Here is a 17,180-nt window from a genome sequence, read left to right as displayed (position 1 = left end):
GTCATTACTACTAAACAAAATGAATAAAAATGGCATAAAACGATGCCCTATTTTGTAAACGCTATACCTTTTGCGCAAACCAATCAATAAGCGCTTATTGCGATTTTATTTTACCAAAAATATGTAGAAGAATACATATCGGCCTAAACAGAGGAAAAAAGATTTTTTTTTATATATTTTTGGGGCATATTTATTATAGCAAAAAGTAAAAAATAATGATTTTTTTTTCAAAATTTTGCTATTTTTTTTGTTTATAGCGCAAAAAATAAAAACCACAGAGGTGATCAAATACCACCAAAAGAAAGCTCTATTTGTGGGGAAAAAAGGACGTCGATTTTGTTTGGGGGGCACGTCATCATAGTTTTATAGTTAGTAAGGTTGAATAAAGACACCAGTCCATCCAGTTCAACCTGAGTGAGTGTCTACAATTGTCCCTATCCCTGCACATTGCACACTCCTGTTGGTCCCTACCCCCAAGGAGCCCACAATCCAAAGTCCCCATTCATATACTAAGGCCAATTTTTAAACAGAAGCCAATTAACCTACCTGCATGTCTTTGGATTGTGGGAGGAAACCGGAGTACCTGGAGGAAACTCACACAGGCACAGGGAGAACATGCAAACTCCAGGCAGGTAGTGTCATGGTTGGGATTTGAACCGGGCGACCCTTCTTACTGCTAGGTGAGAGTGCCAACCACTACACCACTCTGCAGCGCGACCGCGCAATTGTCAGTTAAAGCGACGCAGTGCTGAATCGCAAAAGAGTGCTCTGGTCTTTGGCCAGCCAAATGGTCTGGGGCTGAAGTGGTTAAAGTGGAAGTTTAGGCAAAAACAAACTAATTCTGATCCTACTTTATGCCACATTTTAAGACTAATCTATCTCACCCTGCAAAGCAAAAATCGCTGTACACATCCGCGGTGACGTCACTGTGCAGGTGTGTGCAGAAGAGGCAGCCAACAATGGAAGCCCCATAGTAACTCTATGGGTGACATCATGTCCCAGGCATTTCCCAGCTGTTGTTGGTTCTCTCCTGCACACACCTTCCACCACTGAAGATCGGACCAGAACAGCTGCAGAACACGCGTGTACATCGACTTTTGTAATGCCGCGTACACACGATTGGAAATTTGGGCAGCAAAAGACCGATGAGAGTTTTTCGTTGGAAATTCCGACCGTGTGTACGCTCCATCTGGCCGAATTCCAGCCAGCAAAAGATTGAGAGCAGGTTCTAAATTTTTCGGTCGGAAAAAGTTCAGATCGTAAATTCCGATTGTCTGTAGCAAATCTGACAAGCAAAATTCCTACGCATGCTTGGAAACAATTTGACGCATGCTCAGAAGCCTTGAACTTCATTTTCTCAGCTCGTTGTAGTGTTGTACGTCACCGCGTTCTTGACGGTCGAAAGTTCCGAGAACATTTGTGTGACCCGTGTGTATGCAAACCAAGCTTGAGCGAAAATCCGCTCGTGTGTACGGGGCATTAGATTAGAGTAATGCCCCGTACACACGAGTGGAAATTCCACCAGCAAAAGTCCGAAGAGAGCTTTTGGTCAGAAAATGCGACCGTGTGTACGCTCCATCTGACTTTTGCTGGCAGAATTCCAGCCAGGAAAAGATTGAGAGTAGGTTCTCTATTTTTCGGTCAGAAAAAGTTCAGATCGGAAATCCTGATCGTCTGTACCATTTCCGAAACGCATGCTCGGAAATAATTTGACGCATGCTCGGAAGCATTTTCTCGGGTCTCGTCGTAGTGTTGTACGCACCCATGTTCTTGACAGTCGAAAGTTCAGAGCACTTTTGTGTGACCGTGTGTGTGCAAGCCAAGCTTGAGTGGAATTGATCGGAAAAACCACCCAAGATTTTTCCGAAGGGAAAATCTGCTCGTGTGTGCACGGCATTCGTTCGTTTTTTCCTAATTTTCCACTTTGAACTGTATAGAGGGTTCCTTGCTGTCAGAGCGGAAGAGATGTGGAACTCCCTTCCACAGTGGGTGGTGTGTGTGAGGGGTATAAAAAAAGAAAAACTTAGATGGGGATCTCAGCGAAAGCAATGTACAGGAATATGGGAAATGGTATTAGAAAAAACACACACACACAGGTTGAAGTGGATGGACTGATTTATTCAACCTCACCAACTATGTAACTTTGTAACATGTTTCCTTTTATATCTTTATTAGTATTGCTTAGTGACCTTTGCCCTCCATTGTAGATCTTAGTACTACTTAAACTGAAAATGTTGGGAGTATTGATGATTAATTCTTTTTTTCTTACCATGACAGCTCCAGCAGCAAAGGCTGACCACTTGGCAGAGAATCGTAGAAATCCAGAAGATCTGAAGGCCACGGGTGATGGCGTGTAGTTGGTCACGTACGTGATCTGGAAAACACAGTGGTTTATTTATCAGATTTGTAGTCTATATCTGAATATATTCCAGGCACAGAGGACAGAATTAATTAACCACTTCAGTCCCGGAAGGATTTGCCCCCCCCCCCCCCCTGACCGGGCCATTTTTTGCGATACGGCATTGTGTCGCTTTAACTGACAATTGTGCGGTCGCGTGACATTGTACCCAAACAAAATTTACGTCCTTTTTTTCCCCACAAATAGAGGTTTCTTTTGGTGGTATTTGATCACCTCAATTAATAAAAAAAACAAAAAAACAAAACAAAACACAATATGTTGTCATTTTTGCTATAATAAATATCTAAAAAAAACAAAAACAAAAAAAAAACGAATTTCTTCATCAGTTTAGGATGATATTCTTCTACATATTTTTAGCAAAGAAAAAAATCTCAATATCGAATATTGATTGGTTTGTTAAAAGTTATAGCATCTACAAAATAGGGGATAGATTTATGGCATTTTTATTATTATTACAGCCAAATTTGAAAGGAAATTCCAATACCTATAATTTAATAGTTAGTAATAGTTAAGTTATTATTATTAGTTATTCTAACTATTAGTTATTCTAACTTTTAATTATTTTAATTTTTATTTATGAATTTTCGAATTTCCAAAAATTTGAATTTCAGAAATTTTCGAGTTTCCGAAATTTTGAATTTAATCATTTCAAATTTTCGAATTTACAAAATGTCGAATTTCCGAAATTTCAAATTAGTACCATAATTAACACCATAAAAAGTCCCATATAATAATGATTCAATACTCGTGCAAATCTTTTATGCAAAATAATTAACATTTCTGTCCCACATATAATATGAAAAAGAAAATCCTGTGTGCATTCTTCATAACTTCTTCTTAATTTCACCAAATCTGTGCTCTCCACCACCGCAAGTACCAGATAGAATGACCAGAGACCAATGCTGGTAATATCATAAATCAGCTGACAACGCATGAGACTCTGGGGCCGCGTACACACGCGGGGACTGTTCGCCCAACTTTGTCGGTCAAACAGTTTCAGCGGACAGTCCGCTCAAAAATAGCATGAAGGAACTTGCCCACACACGACGAACGAACAGTCCGCTGAAACTTGCGCGATGACGTGAACGGCACGTACGACGGGACGAAAAATTCGACGTCCTATACACTGCAATGCAACCTTCGGCGTGTAAATCCTTTCTGAGCATGCGCGCAACTTAGTTTGTCGAACAAGCCTACACACGAGGGGACTGTTTCAGCGGACAGTTTTTCGGAATTTCCGAAAAACTTTGTTCAGCAGACTGTTCGCTGAAACTGTCCGCTGAAAGCCCACACACGAGCGGACTGTCCGCTGAAACACTGTTCAGCGGACAAGGTTGGGCGAACAGTCCCCGCGTGTGTACGCGGCCTGGGAGTAACGATCTTCAGCTTCACCCATCTCCTCTTAAAGGACCTCTTTAAAATGGTCATTCCACATATCCCATTATGTCACATGAAGGGGTAAGAAAAAAGAAGGTGATTCTCATAGTGTAAAACTATCTAAAACTCTTTAATCCATAAAAGCAATCAGAACACTCACAATAATGTGTGTCTCCACTGACATTAGTATGCACGTTCAAAGAGCCGAGTCTTCCCCAGCCGCAAATTCCGACCCACGAGTGTGAACCCAGCGTGCGTGGTGACGTCATGTCCAAGCCTCACCCTACGTGTTTTGTCATGCGACTTCCTTCCTCCAGGGGCGGGGTATTTTTTGGGTGTATTGGTGGTAGCACTGTCCACTATCTATCTATCTATCTATCTATCTATCTATCTATCTATCTGACTTCAGTATATACCTCCTATTTGCCAGTTCCTTAGAGCCCCCTTCCAAATGCCTAATTAAATACTCACTTACTAAAAGTAAAAAAAATAAATATACAGTATATGATAGCCCTAAACCCCATAGCAATGATCAAGCTTCTGAAAAAGTCAGCATTCCATTATGGAATTCGCTAAGGATTATACTTATGCTCCATCTTTTAGATATATGTAGGATGGAGGTTGGGGCTCTGTTGGGAGGGAAGGAGGTAGGTGTTGGCACTTGTTGTGAACCACTTGGATGGCGATAAGAAAACAATAACCTTATTGCATGATGCTTATTCTATCAAGTGCCACCTTCCCTCCAAAAATAAAAAAACAAAACTGTCTATGCAAAACACAGCCTTACGAATTGTAGAAATTGTATAAGCCAACTTCACCCCACATCCCACAGTGCAATGCTACGGACTCAGCAACTTAAAGGAAACCCCATGACCATGGGGGATGATGGGGTGCTACCTACTTGTAAGTCTAGTTTTACAAAGTCTATTTGCATTGGCCCTTTAGTGTGATATTGGAGTACATACAGACTTTGTAAAATTCAAGCAAGCACTGATACCTTACACTACCTGCTTTTATGCTTATGTGTGAATTTTAATGTTTCATTATAGGTTTACTTTGGGCCCAATAGCAGGGTGGCCAGACATCCCCGGTTTCCGGGAACAGTCCCTGGATTGAGGACACTGTCCCCGGAACAAGTCTGTCCCCAGTCATGTCCCCAAATCGGATTTAAAGCGGAGGTTCACACAAAAATTGAACCTCCACTTTTCGGAACCCTGCCCCCCTCTCGTGTCACATTTGGATCCTTTCAGGGGGGAGGGGGGTGCAGATACCTGTCTAAGATAGGTATTTGCATCCACTTCCCGACATAGACTTCCACGGGAGTCTATGCCTCTTCCTGTCCTGTTGCTCTGTCTGCTGGGACACACACGGGTCCCAGAGACAGCACGGACCATTTAGCTTAAGCCCTGCGTGACCCGTGCATGTGCAGTAGGGGACCGGGAAGTGAAGCCGCAAGGCTTCATTTCCTGATTCACATAGCAAAGATGGCGGCGGCAGCATCCGAGCACCGGGGGACGGTTCAGTCTCGGGTGCCGACATCGCTGGACCCTGTGAACGGTGAGTGTCCTTATTTTAATAGTCAGCAGCTGCAATATTTGTAGCTGCTGACTTTTAAAAAACACATTTTCGCAGGTCTCCCGCTTTAAACAGGGGCTGGGGCAATTTCATAGACAGTCAGAGCAGAATAAAAAAAAATAAAAAAATCTGAATTACACACCCCTACTCCACTGCTCCTACTAGCTTAGGGTGTGTATTTTTTTCCATTATCTGTGAAACCTTTCTGATGATCATGTGCTGGTCGGAGCAGAGAGAATATTTCTTCAGTTTCGGGTGCATGCCCATTCAGCTCTGCTCGCATGTTCTTCTGCCTTGGCTCAAGTCCTGGGCAGCCGCCTGCCTATCTCCTTGCCTTCCTTGGCAGAGTGATCTTCCTCCGCTCCCCACCCAGTAGTAGCCGGGGGCACGGAGTGTAATGCCCTGTACACTAAGGTGACCCAATTTTTAAAATGAAATCCAGGGACATATTTTTTTTTACTAGTAATGGTGGCAATCTGCGACTCTCTGCTCGCCTCACAGCATGTCAAGTCTTACTCTACGGGCCCCGGCTACTACTGGGTTGGAAGCGGAGGAAGATCACTCCACCAGGGAAGGCTAGGAGATGAGCAGGTAGGCAGCTGGCCCGGACTTGAGCCAAGGCAGAAGAACATGGACCCGATACTGAAAAAAATATTCCCTCCACTCCAACCAGCACATCATCATCAGAAAGGGGCACAGATAATGGAAAAAAAAATACATCCCCCTAAGCTAGTAGGAGCGGAGGAGCGGGGTGTGTAATTTAGAATTTTTATTTACATTTTTTTTATGTTTTTGAAATTGCCCCAGCCTCTGTTCAAATCCAATCCGGGGACAAAACCGGGGACAGACTTGGTCCGGGGACAGTGTCCTCAATCCGGGGACTGTCCCCGGAAACTGGGGATATTTGGTCACCCCAACGTACACACAAGAGGAATTTCTATCCGAAAAAACTTGGAAGGTTTTTCCGTCGGAATTCCGCTCAAGCTTGCCTTGCATACACACAGTCACACAAAAGTTTGCTGAACCTTCGATCATCAAGAACGCGGTTACGTACAACACTGCAACGAGCTGAGAAAATGAAGTTCAATGCTTCTGAGCATGAGACTAATTGTTTCTGAGCATGCGTAGGAATTTTGCACGTAGGATTTGCTACAGACGACCGGAATTTCCAATCGGAACTTTTTCTGACCGAAAAATAGAGAACCTGCTCTCAATATTTTGCTGGCAGGAAAAGTCTGATGGATACACATGGTCGCATTTTCCGACCAAAAGCTCTCATCGGTCTTTTGCTGGCCGAATATCTGATCCTGTGTACGGGGCATAAGACTTGACAAGCTGTGAGGCGGCGATGGGCAGAGGGTCGCTGTGCCCCATGTGTCGTGAATGTGCCCCATGTGCTTTGATGTGCCCCATGTACCCTGATGTGCCCCATGGACTCAGATGTGCCCCATGTACCCGCATGTGCCCATGTACCCTCATGTGCCCCAATGTTCCCTGATGTGCCATGTGCCCTGATGTGCTCCGAGTACCCTGATGTGCTGTGCCCTGATGTGCTGGGTTCTGTACCCTGATGTGCTATGCCCTGTACACCGATGTGCTGTGCCCCGATGTGCTGTGCCCTGATGTGCCATGTCTTGTACCTTGATGTGCCATGTGCCCTGTCCTGATATGCCCTGTCTTGTGCCGTGCCCTGTACCCTGATGTGGCTTGCTGTGCTGTGCTCTGATGTGCCCTGTTCCCTGATGTGCTCTGATGTGCTGGGCTCTGTACCCTGATGTGGCCTGATGTGCTGTGCCCTGATGTGCTGGGCTCTGTACCCTGATGTGCTATGCCCTGATTTGCTGTACCCTGATGTGCTGGGCTCTGTACCCTGATGTGCTGTGCCCTGATGTGCTGTGCCCTGGGCCGGTCTGGATAAAATCCAGGGCCACATTTTTGTCCCAGTCCAGCTCTGGGCTGGTGATTTCTGAAGGCACATATAGTAAATGCTCCAGTGTATCTTGGTTGCAAGAAAATGTCCTTTTTTTTCCTTTGCCCCAGTGTATAATCTGACTATTGGGGGATATTGCATATCCTATATAATTGCACAAAAGACATCTGTGGTCTTGTTGGATGCTTTCCATACATGCTCCCCTGGGTGGAGGGTTGTCGAGCTCTACAGGGAAATTGACAGACTTTCTATAGGTATGATGATGACTGATATCCCTGAGGTAGAAACTCAAAATGGCGTTGGATTGTCTTCTTCCATGTAATACTGTTACCAAACCTTGGGAATGTTCTGCTTCTCATGGGACTGGGTATGACCACTTCATACATGAATTATGATGCATTTTCTGTCCGATCTTCTTTGATCCTTTTAAATACTAAGCCTAATATGAGGCCTTTTTTTAAGAATTGTTTTTTTTTCAACAAATTTATATTTTATATTAATACGTTTGTTGATTGCTGTGTAAAAGTCCCACAATGAGGTTTACTACAATATTTCTACCTTGGGACTTGCTGGTTCTGACCAGAAATTCCAGCTGAGGCACACAAGGCACAGGGCAGTTATACTTTGCATTGCAAAGCAGCATCCTTTGTGCATCGTTATTAGTCTCTTTCCTTGCCTCACCAGAATTCTAATGCCGCGTACACACGGGCGGACTGTATGGCATACTTAGTCTGTCATACAGTCCGACAGACAGTCCGTCGTACTTTCCACTGAACGGACTTGACCACACACGGATAGCCAAACAGTCCGTCGAAAGCTTGCGCGATGACGTGTTCAGCACGTACGACAGGACTAGAAAAGCCAGTATCCAATAGCTTTCTTTTTCGTACTTGCTTCTGGGCATGCGTCATTCTTAGTCCGTCGAACTAGCATACTGACGAGCGGATTGTCCGCTGAAACCAAAGTATGACGGACAGAATTTCGAAAAATCCGAAATACTTAGTAGGACGGACTGCACGCTGAAAAAGTCCGCTGAAGCCCACACACGAGCGGACTGTCCGCTGAAATGTGTTTCGACGGACTAAGTACGCCATACAGTCCGCCTGTGTGTACGCGGCATTAGGCTCACCAACTCCCAAACTTTCCCAGGTAGGCCAACAGATCATTAAATATCAATGCCGGTTATACAGTGCTGAGCTGTGTTTTGGCAACAGTGCTGGTGTACCCTCGGTTTTTGTGAAGTTAATCTACGATTTCCCATAGACTTTCTACTTGGCTGCACATTTTTGGGGCGCTTTTCTGAAAGTGCACCAAAAGTCCAGCATGCTGCATCTTTGGTCCGCTTTTAGAAAAAAACACCAAAAAAGCGTGACCTAATAGAAAGTCTATGAGAATCCATGGGTTAACCACTCGAAAACTGAAGATATGTCTGCACTGTGGCCAAAGCCCAGCTAAGCAGTGTGAAACCGGCCTAAATGAAAATAGTCAACTGTTTTAGTTATATGCGAAAATACATTGTTAACTCACCACACTTTATCAGAAACCAGAAAATCACAACTATGATGTCAAGGACAAAGGGAACCAGAGACAAGACAGCAGAGACATAGAGCTTAACCCTGGATGGAGAATCGTCTTGTGTTTTGTTTTCTGGAAAAGTTTGTTCCGGGACTGAAAAAAAAAGAAAGATAATGAAAGTTCAGCTCAACCTCAGGTAGTCATTCCGATAAAGTTTCTATGCAGGTCTTTTATGTGTGCATGACATTGTATGTTCTTCTCTTGTTTGTGTAGGTTTCCACATGACCTGCGTAGCCCCAATGTCCCCTTTCCTGTTATTAAAAAACCCCATGACACCTCTGCCCCTTATCAACCTTTTAATAATAATGAGACCACACCTTTTCTTTGGAGTAAAACTGGCCACAACAGCCTTTTATTAACACACCGAAATTTTTAACTCACTCCAAAGATCTGTATATAAATATATAAATATATAAATATATATATATAAACCATAAACAACATTTAAACCCAAGTCCAGTCTGGTGATCTCTGACGGTGACCCACTTTTATAACCAAAACCAACCTCACTGCGGTACCATTAACATAAACCAGGCCTCCAGCTGTGACCGCCCGGAGACAACCAATTCCTGCAGTGCAAAACACCCAGTATTCCGTCCAACGTTCGGGAATACCCCGGAGGGGCCCCCTATTACTGATGAGCCCCCCACCCCTTTTAGATCACCTCCATTTTACCGCCACCGTAAAAGACCACCAGAAAGATAACGCCACAGCCTGAAAGGGTGACCCCCCTTACCCTTGAGGGCAACCCCACACCCTTAAAGCAGTTTGAATGCCCCCTTGCAAACCCAGGGACCATAAGTCGATGCCGACATCCGTGAGATGTACGCCATCCCGTCTTAAATACAAACCCACATTAGACTCCAGTTCCCTGTGTCTAATCACCAACCCTCCATTCTTGACCACGAACCTTCCCACCACCTTATTCACCCTGATCCGTGTTTTCTGGATACTGGCCACCGATCTGGCCCATCTCCACCTTGTCCGGGCCACGATGTCGGACCAGAGCAAAATCGTGTTCGGGAACCTCTCTCGGAGCCGCAGAAAATCCGCCTTTATGTCCACGAGCAGGTCCCGGACCTTACGCAACCCCAGGTCGTTCCCCCCAGCATGGAGCACCAACACATCCGGGGGCCCATCTAGAAGCACATACCTGTCCACCACACCCATCACCCTGTCCCACTGCATGCCCGGGATTCCCAACCAATGCAACTCCGCTGCTCTCCTGGAAATCCCCAGCTGCCTACCATCCGGTCTCATGTCACCTCTCCTGGCCCCCCAACATACATAAGAATGGCCCACGATCCAAACGAGGCGTGGTGCACCTCCATCTGAAACGAAAAACCACACACACGTACACTGAAACGGAGAGAAAAAACAAAACAAAGCAAAACACATCAACCCCCCAACCGTACCATCCCACCAGACACCAAGCCCTCTGGAACCAAGTTGTCGAGTTACCCCCACTTCCTGTATGGGGGACACCCACTCCAAACCAACCACCCCACCGCTAGCACCCTACCACCAACTGCGGCCTGACGTAGGACCTGAACCTACGCGACTCCCATCGACCTATCTTGCGCACCGATGCTTCGTCCAACCCGCACCTGGCCGCTTCCGTGGCCGCCCCGATGCGGAAGGAGTGTGAAGCATACTCCGCCGCTACTAAACCTTGATTCCGCAAACACCGCCGAAAAACCGACACAAACTGGAACCGTGACAAGAAAGACCCATCCTCGTGCATAAGGAACGGGCCCTCCCAGCCCGGCCTGACCCCCCGATACCCCTGAACCGCTGCAACCGGGCAAACCGGGGACCCAGGTAACTGAAACAACGCAACCTCCACCCCCCGACCCCGCTGGTCAGTTTTTGATCTTCGGAGAAGCAAACACACCTTATCCCGCGTCACCTGCACGTCCTGATCCAACAGCCCTCCCGGCATTTTTTTGGACGGGCTGACCAACTCACCCACCCTAAACGCCCCATAAAACGCTAACGAAAAAGCCGTAGTAAACAGTCGCACCTCAAAACTAGACTTACAAACCGACCCCAATTCCGCGCATATGGCCACCAAAAGGTTGAACGTCACCGGACGCCGTCCGTCCCCCCGCTTACTCTGTTTACGGAAACCCCGCAGCATCTGCCGCACCCAAAAGTCTTTTGTCCAATCCTCCGAACCCAACAGTTTAAAAAGAAATGACAAACCTGCCATTTTCTTGTCAATCGCGGCCGCTGAGCGCCCGCCCTCCATATTCCGGACCACAAAATACAGCACCAATAAACGCCAGTCACCCGCATCCCCGTCCGAGGACACCTCCTCCACCAACCCTTGCCATTCCCGCCATACCCTTTCGTATGCTGACCAGGTAGACCCACTCACAGACCGCCGTATCCATCCCGCGGCGATTCCAAGGGCAGCGCCCACATCCACTCTGGGCAAGGGAGTCCGTCCACCGCCGCTCCAGGCGCCAGTTCCCTGAACTTGTCCCACTGGAAACGAGACAGTGAGTCAGCCAAGGAATTCTCCACCCCTGGGATGTGCACGGCATAAATGAACACGTTTAAACGCAGGCACCGAAAGACCAAATGACGCAAAACTCGAATAACCGGGGGGGAAGATGCCGACATGCGATTCACCACCTGCACCACCCCCATGTTATCACAGTTAATGCGCAATTTCAAATCCCTGCACCTCTCCCCCCACAGCTCCAGTGCGAGCACTATCGGGAAGAGTTCCAATAGCACCAAATTGCCCAGGAAACCTGCCTCCTTCCAGGAGCTCGGCCACGGTGCCGCACTCCATTCCCCCCGAAAAAACGCCCCATAACCCGTTGACCCGGCCGCGTCGGTGACCAACTCCAGATCGAAATTGCTCACCGGCCCGACCATCCAGACTGCCCGACCATTGTAAGAGGACAGGAAGTCATGCCACGCGCTCAAGTCGTCCCTGTGTTCCTTCGTTAATCGAATGAAGTGCGTCGGGGCTTTTGCCCCGGCCGTCGCAGCCGACAGCCGTCGGCAAAACACCCTCCCCATAGGGATAATCCGGCACGCAAAATTCAGTTTGCCGAGCAATGACTGTAAGCTCTTCAACTGCACTTTCCGGCGACCCTGAACCTCCCGGATCTCCCTCTGCAGGCCCTCCAGTTTGTCCAACGGCAGCCTGCATTCCATGGCCTCTGAATCGATCACTATGCCCAAAAAACTCAACACCTGCACAGGACCCTCCGTTTTTTCAGCCGCCAAAGGCACCCCGAAAATGCTCGCGATGTGCTGCAACGTGGAAAGAAGAATCGCACACACAGACGAAGCCCGGGGGCCAATGCAGAGAAAATCGTCCAAATAATGAATGATCGATTCGAGGCCAGAGACATCCCTCACCACCCATTCCAAGAACGAGCTAAACTGTTCGAACACCGCACACGAAACGGAGCAGCCCATGGGCAAACACTTGTCCACGTAAAACTGCTCCCTCCAATGACAACCCAACAGTGGAAAACTGTCCGGGTGCACCGGAAGCAACCGGAACGCCGACTCGACGTCCGCCTTTGCCATAAGCGCCCCCCGGCCGTACTTCCGCACCCACCGGACCGCCGCGTCAAATGACGTATAAGATACCGTGCAGAACTCCGGATCAATGAAGTCGTTGACCGAACCCCCCTTCGGGAAGGACAAGTGGTGAATGAGCCGAAACTTGTTCGGCTCCTTCTTGGGGACAACCCCCAGTGGAGACACCACAAGACACCCCCAAGGTTTTTCCTCAAAAGGACCCCCCATGCGACCCAGCGCAACCTCTTTGCCCAACTTGTCATCCACTACCGACGGATGCAGTAGGGCCGACTTGAGGTTCCGCGCCAACGGCGGCACCACCTGCAGGTCGCAAGGAATCCGGAAACCCACGCGGAACCCCTCCGCCAGCAGACGCGCCGCCTCCCCGTCCGGGTACTTATTTAGGAAAGGAAGCATCCTTTCCACCTTCACCGGCGTCCTCCCTCTTGTTAGAAGCGTCGCCGGCACGTTTCCCTTTCTTAAAGCACCGAGACAGCGCGTGGGCCCCCCCGCAACCCGAACATTCGTGCTTGAATCTGCAGGCACCCCCGAACTTGCACGCACCCTCGTTGAACTGCCAGCAAACTCCCCACTTCTTTCCGGCCGACAGTCCTGAGGAGGTTGTACCCCCGGCCCCCCCCTGAAAAAACGAAGGCTGGGCCCGGGCCGAGGACATCAGTCGCATCCAGAGGCTGATGTCCTTGTGATCCCACCGCAGTTCCTGACGCACCGCCTTTCGCTGCCGGAACTGTTCATCATACCGCAGCCACGCAACACCCCCGTACACCCTGTGGGCCTCCCCGATGGCGTCCATGTAACAAAACAACGCCGAGCAGTGCTCGGGGTTCTTTTCCCCAATGACGCTCGCCAATATCGCGAATGCCTGCAACCAATTTGCAAACGTTCGCGGTATCAGCCGGTAACGCCTCTTTTCCTCATCGTCCTTCTTGGTGTCATTAGGTTTGACCCGATCCAAATTGAACTTTTCTAATGGGAGCAGCGAGAATATCTCCACGTACTCACCTTTTGTAATCTTCTCCCGGACCTCCGGCTTCAAGTGCGCTCCCAGCGGGCCCTCGAAGCAGACGTACACCTCGCACCGTGCCGCGTCCCCGATTCTGACCACGTCCGACCGACCTGCCGCCACCTCCGCGACCTTGTCGCCACCGGCCCCCCCACTCGCTGCCGGCCCCTCAACCCCGGATGCCGCGGGTTCCACTACCGCCGCCGGCACGGCCGCAGCTGCCGAACTCGCACCCGACCCCCACGGTGCTGCCAGGGCAGGAGTGCCCGGCGCCCCCCCAAACCTCTCCACCAATGCCCGCAGGCCGTCCAGAAGCCCCTGCAGCTGCGGTGCAGGCGCCGGCATAGTCGAGCCGGGCCCCGCCCCCCCGCTGCTCCCCCCCCACCGGCACCACCGGTGCCGGAGACCCCGTCGGCACCCCTTGAACCACCCCCAGCAACCCCTGCAAAGCATCAGTCAAAACATTATGCATGGACTTACCGGGCCGACCAGGCACCGCTCCCACAGCCGCACTGCCGCTCTCCACTGCCGGATCTGCCACCTCGTCTTCTGTGGACAGCTCTCCCTCCGACCGCTCCGCCACGTCCGCTTCTGCTTGCGAAGGGAGCCCCCTGGGCGATCCCCCCCCAGAGGCCGCAACGCTCCGGCGGCTGGAAAGGTGTGTCTCCCCAGGGTGCGCACTCCCAGACCGGCGATGTGGACCGGACCTGTGGTGCCCCCCCGTACCGCCCTGCTCCTCCACTTGTCCCCCGCGGCGTCCTGCTTGTCCATCTGCCGGTCTGCGTCCCTTCCTCCCTGTCTCCAGCTTCCTTGCTACGCTCCTGCCGTCTTCCGCCCCTGGCACCTCTTCCACCCGAACTCCGCTCGTGCTGGGGCCCCCCCCGAGCACCCCCACGCGACTGGTTGCCGGGCTGTGAGACGGGGAACCAGCGCAGGTACTGCCTGTGGCCCCGCTCCCCGGGGCGGGCCGGCGGCGTGTCGACCGCCCTGAACCCCGACATTCCTGCTGCCTCTTCTTCGCCGGGGGGACCGATCCGTCCCTCCCCGGGCTCCGCCGGTCACGAGGTGGCCGAGGGGCGGGGCCTGGCGAAAATCGCGCCGGCGGCCGAGACCGCCGGGCCCGTGGTACAGTCCCCCCGCCGCCCCTCGCCTCATCACTGTCCCCCAGCAGCTCCTGCACTTGCCTGGTCAGCCATTCCGGTCCCTTCACCGCCGCCTGTGCCCGCAATCGCGCCAGCGCCGCCTCGATCGCCGCCATCTTGGATGTAGAGGAGCAGTGAACAAAGCTGCCTCCTCCTGTGATGTCTCCTCGTGCACTGATCCCGTCTAAGCTCCGCCCCCTATTTATATGGCTCCGCCCCCCCTCGCTTCTCTCAGTTCCCTCAGCCTCCTTTTCTTCCATTGGCTCCTGGGCACCAGGTCATGCCCGCCCCTCATTACCCCTCCCCTTGAGGTCGGATCATTCCGTGGCTCCCTGGGCACCAAACTCACAGCCTAAGCAAAAAATTGACAATAAAGTTTAACAGTGTTCCTCTTAAGTGTGGACTTTTAGTGGGAAAAAGACTACTTAGGGTTGAGTGCGTATTGGATTTTATTTAATTTGAAGTGATCACTTCAAATTAAATAAAATCCAATACGCACTCAACACTAAGTAGTCTTTTTCCCACTAAAAGTCCCACTTAAGAGGAACACTTTTAAACTTTATTGTCCATTTAATAGGGATGCGGGAAAACCCTACTTTTTTAGACCCACTGGACACCAACCTCCTTTATTTCTAAGCAAAAAATTGAATGTTTGATGCCCTTTAACCCAGCAGGCCTTTATAGCATATATGACTGGGGCTGGAATGTGTGATGAAAGTGACAATGTGTGAATTTGTAATTTTAGAATATGCAATCTTTTTGATGTCGGAGCGTGGAACTTTATGCGTTTTAACACAATAGATGGTTTGTGGTCCTAGAGGCTGCTCACCAGCAACTGTGGGGTCTTGGCTTGACCCCAAGAAGAGTTTGTTGAAATTTTAAAAAGATGGGAGCGCCACACTCAGACTTTTTAAAAATGTACTTTTTATTTTGTAACAGCCAACTCGTTTTGGGGGATCAGCACTCCCTTTTCAGTATGGCTAAAAACAGGAGGATGCAGGCACTTGGATTTAGAATGTGAAAAACCTTGATCACTACCATTATAATATGACTTTGGCAAGGATGCAGAGATTGATGTAACTGCCTCAGTGTTCTCTGTATAACTTATAGGATATGTCAGAGCTATATAAAATATATAACCACAGGCGTGCGCAGGGGGTGTGTCAGGTATGCCTAGGCACACCCTAATTACATGCCCTGTTAAGCAACTGCACTATGGCTACACTGTATTGTGTACTGTGTACACCACCAGAAGTGTAGTAGAAACAGAACACCACCGAATGCACTGTAGATATAGGCTACACTGGATGCAGAATGTCTATGTATATATATATATATATATATATATATATATATATATATATATATATTGTGATATTTAGGTGTTCTTTAGCTTCTGTGTAGAGCACACCAGTGAGCAGAGTCCACGCCAGTCATGCCATTTAAGGGCTTGTTGGCCCACTTTTATTAAATTAAAAAGAAAACAAGTCCAATAACAGGAAGGTTGCCCACACAGAGGTATCAGCTTTCCACAGCAAACACTGTAAGTTAAATAGAAAATACCAAACCACCTGGCTCTCTTTAGCAGCACTGCTGCTCAGGCTTATACTTCAGCCCACTCAGCTCTATAACGGAGTTCCTGTACACTCTGTACCTCAGCACTCTTCCAGCTTCCTTGCTGTTCCAGCCCACAGGTGTGCACCCTCTGTCTGCCCTGACAGACAGAACTATGCAGACATGCACACTTCTCCCTTGCTTGCCTTGACTCTTCGGGAGGATGGAGCCCAGAACCCTGGTCTTGGCTCTGTTATAAGCCCAGGACTCACCTGTTCAATCAACCAGCCAGACTTCTGGCTGTTCCCCGGTCCCAGGATTGGAGATTCCGTCCCACCCATAACGCTATGGAATCTCCGGGCTCCAGGTCCCCAACTGGATTTTTGTAAACAATGAGGAAACTGAAAAGCCAGTTTCCTCCCAAATAAACAACTCCCCTGGAGCCCCTCAACGTCAAAGTCCAAAAACATTAAAGAACTTGCTTACTTTGACTGCATCCAGAGAATAGCCATTCGCAGCTGGATGAGCACCCAGGTTGGACAGTCCCTCTCTCACAAGGCCTAGCAGCCAACAAGGTGCTTACTCAGGAACAAAGTCTTTGTCACAGAAGTTGTTGCAGAACACGTAGGGAAACTAAGCTGTAGAACACTTGCAGGATACCTGAATCTTTCAGCCTGCTTGGCAATATCCACAAGACCAGATTCTCTTGGTTACTTCAGCCCTTCCAACCTCTTGTTAAGAACACCAACCCGTACATGGTGTTCTTCTAAAGAGTCCTCCCCTGGAATGCTTGAGGTACACGGGGTCTCTCCCGAACCGGAGACGGCACCCAACCACCTCAGAATCTTCCTTATTTTCCTTGCCTTGGGCTAGCCAGCTCCGAGACATCGAAGTTGGGTGGATCTGCACCCCAGGCCATAGCCTTCCTGGGGGCTGGTCAGGAGGACCAGGACCAAGTAGTCAGCACATCATACTGGACCGGAACCCCCAAAGCACGTGACGTCCGCATGTCAAATACCCTCTCCCAGAGGGCAC

At 49.2% G+C, this 17,180-nt stretch overlaps 1 protein-coding gene across 1 annotated transcript in view; it reads right to left on the bottom strand.

The window, feature by feature from the left end:
* Positions 1-14,918, bottom strand: part of LOC143975939 (uncharacterized) — a 63,966-nt gene extending 49,048 nt beyond the window's left edge. The window contains exons 1-4 of the mRNA XM_077478471.1: positions 13,930-14,918; positions 9,962-10,207; positions 8,829-8,969; positions 2,270-2,374 (exon numbers count right to left, since the gene is read on the bottom strand). Of these exons, the coding sequence (XP_077334597.1) occupies positions 2,270-2,374; positions 8,829-8,969; positions 9,962-10,207; positions 13,930-14,851 (1,414 nt within the window). The 5' untranslated portion in view covers positions 14,852-14,918. The remainder of the gene's footprint in view (positions 1-2,269; positions 2,375-8,828; positions 8,970-9,961; positions 10,208-13,929) is intronic.
* Between the last annotated feature and the right edge of the window lie 2,262 nt (positions 14,919-17,180).

This window comes from Lithobates pipiens, unplaced genomic scaffold (genome assembly GCF_037356315.1).
Source record: "Lithobates pipiens isolate NorthernLeopardFrog02 unplaced genomic scaffold, aLitPip1_a1.2 Scaffold_13, whole genome shotgun sequence".
Classification (NCBI taxonomy): Eukaryota; Metazoa; Chordata; class Amphibia; order Anura; family Ranidae; genus Lithobates; species Lithobates pipiens.
Note: the sequence above shows the minus strand (reverse complement) of the source record. Positions and strands in the feature narration are given on the sequence as shown.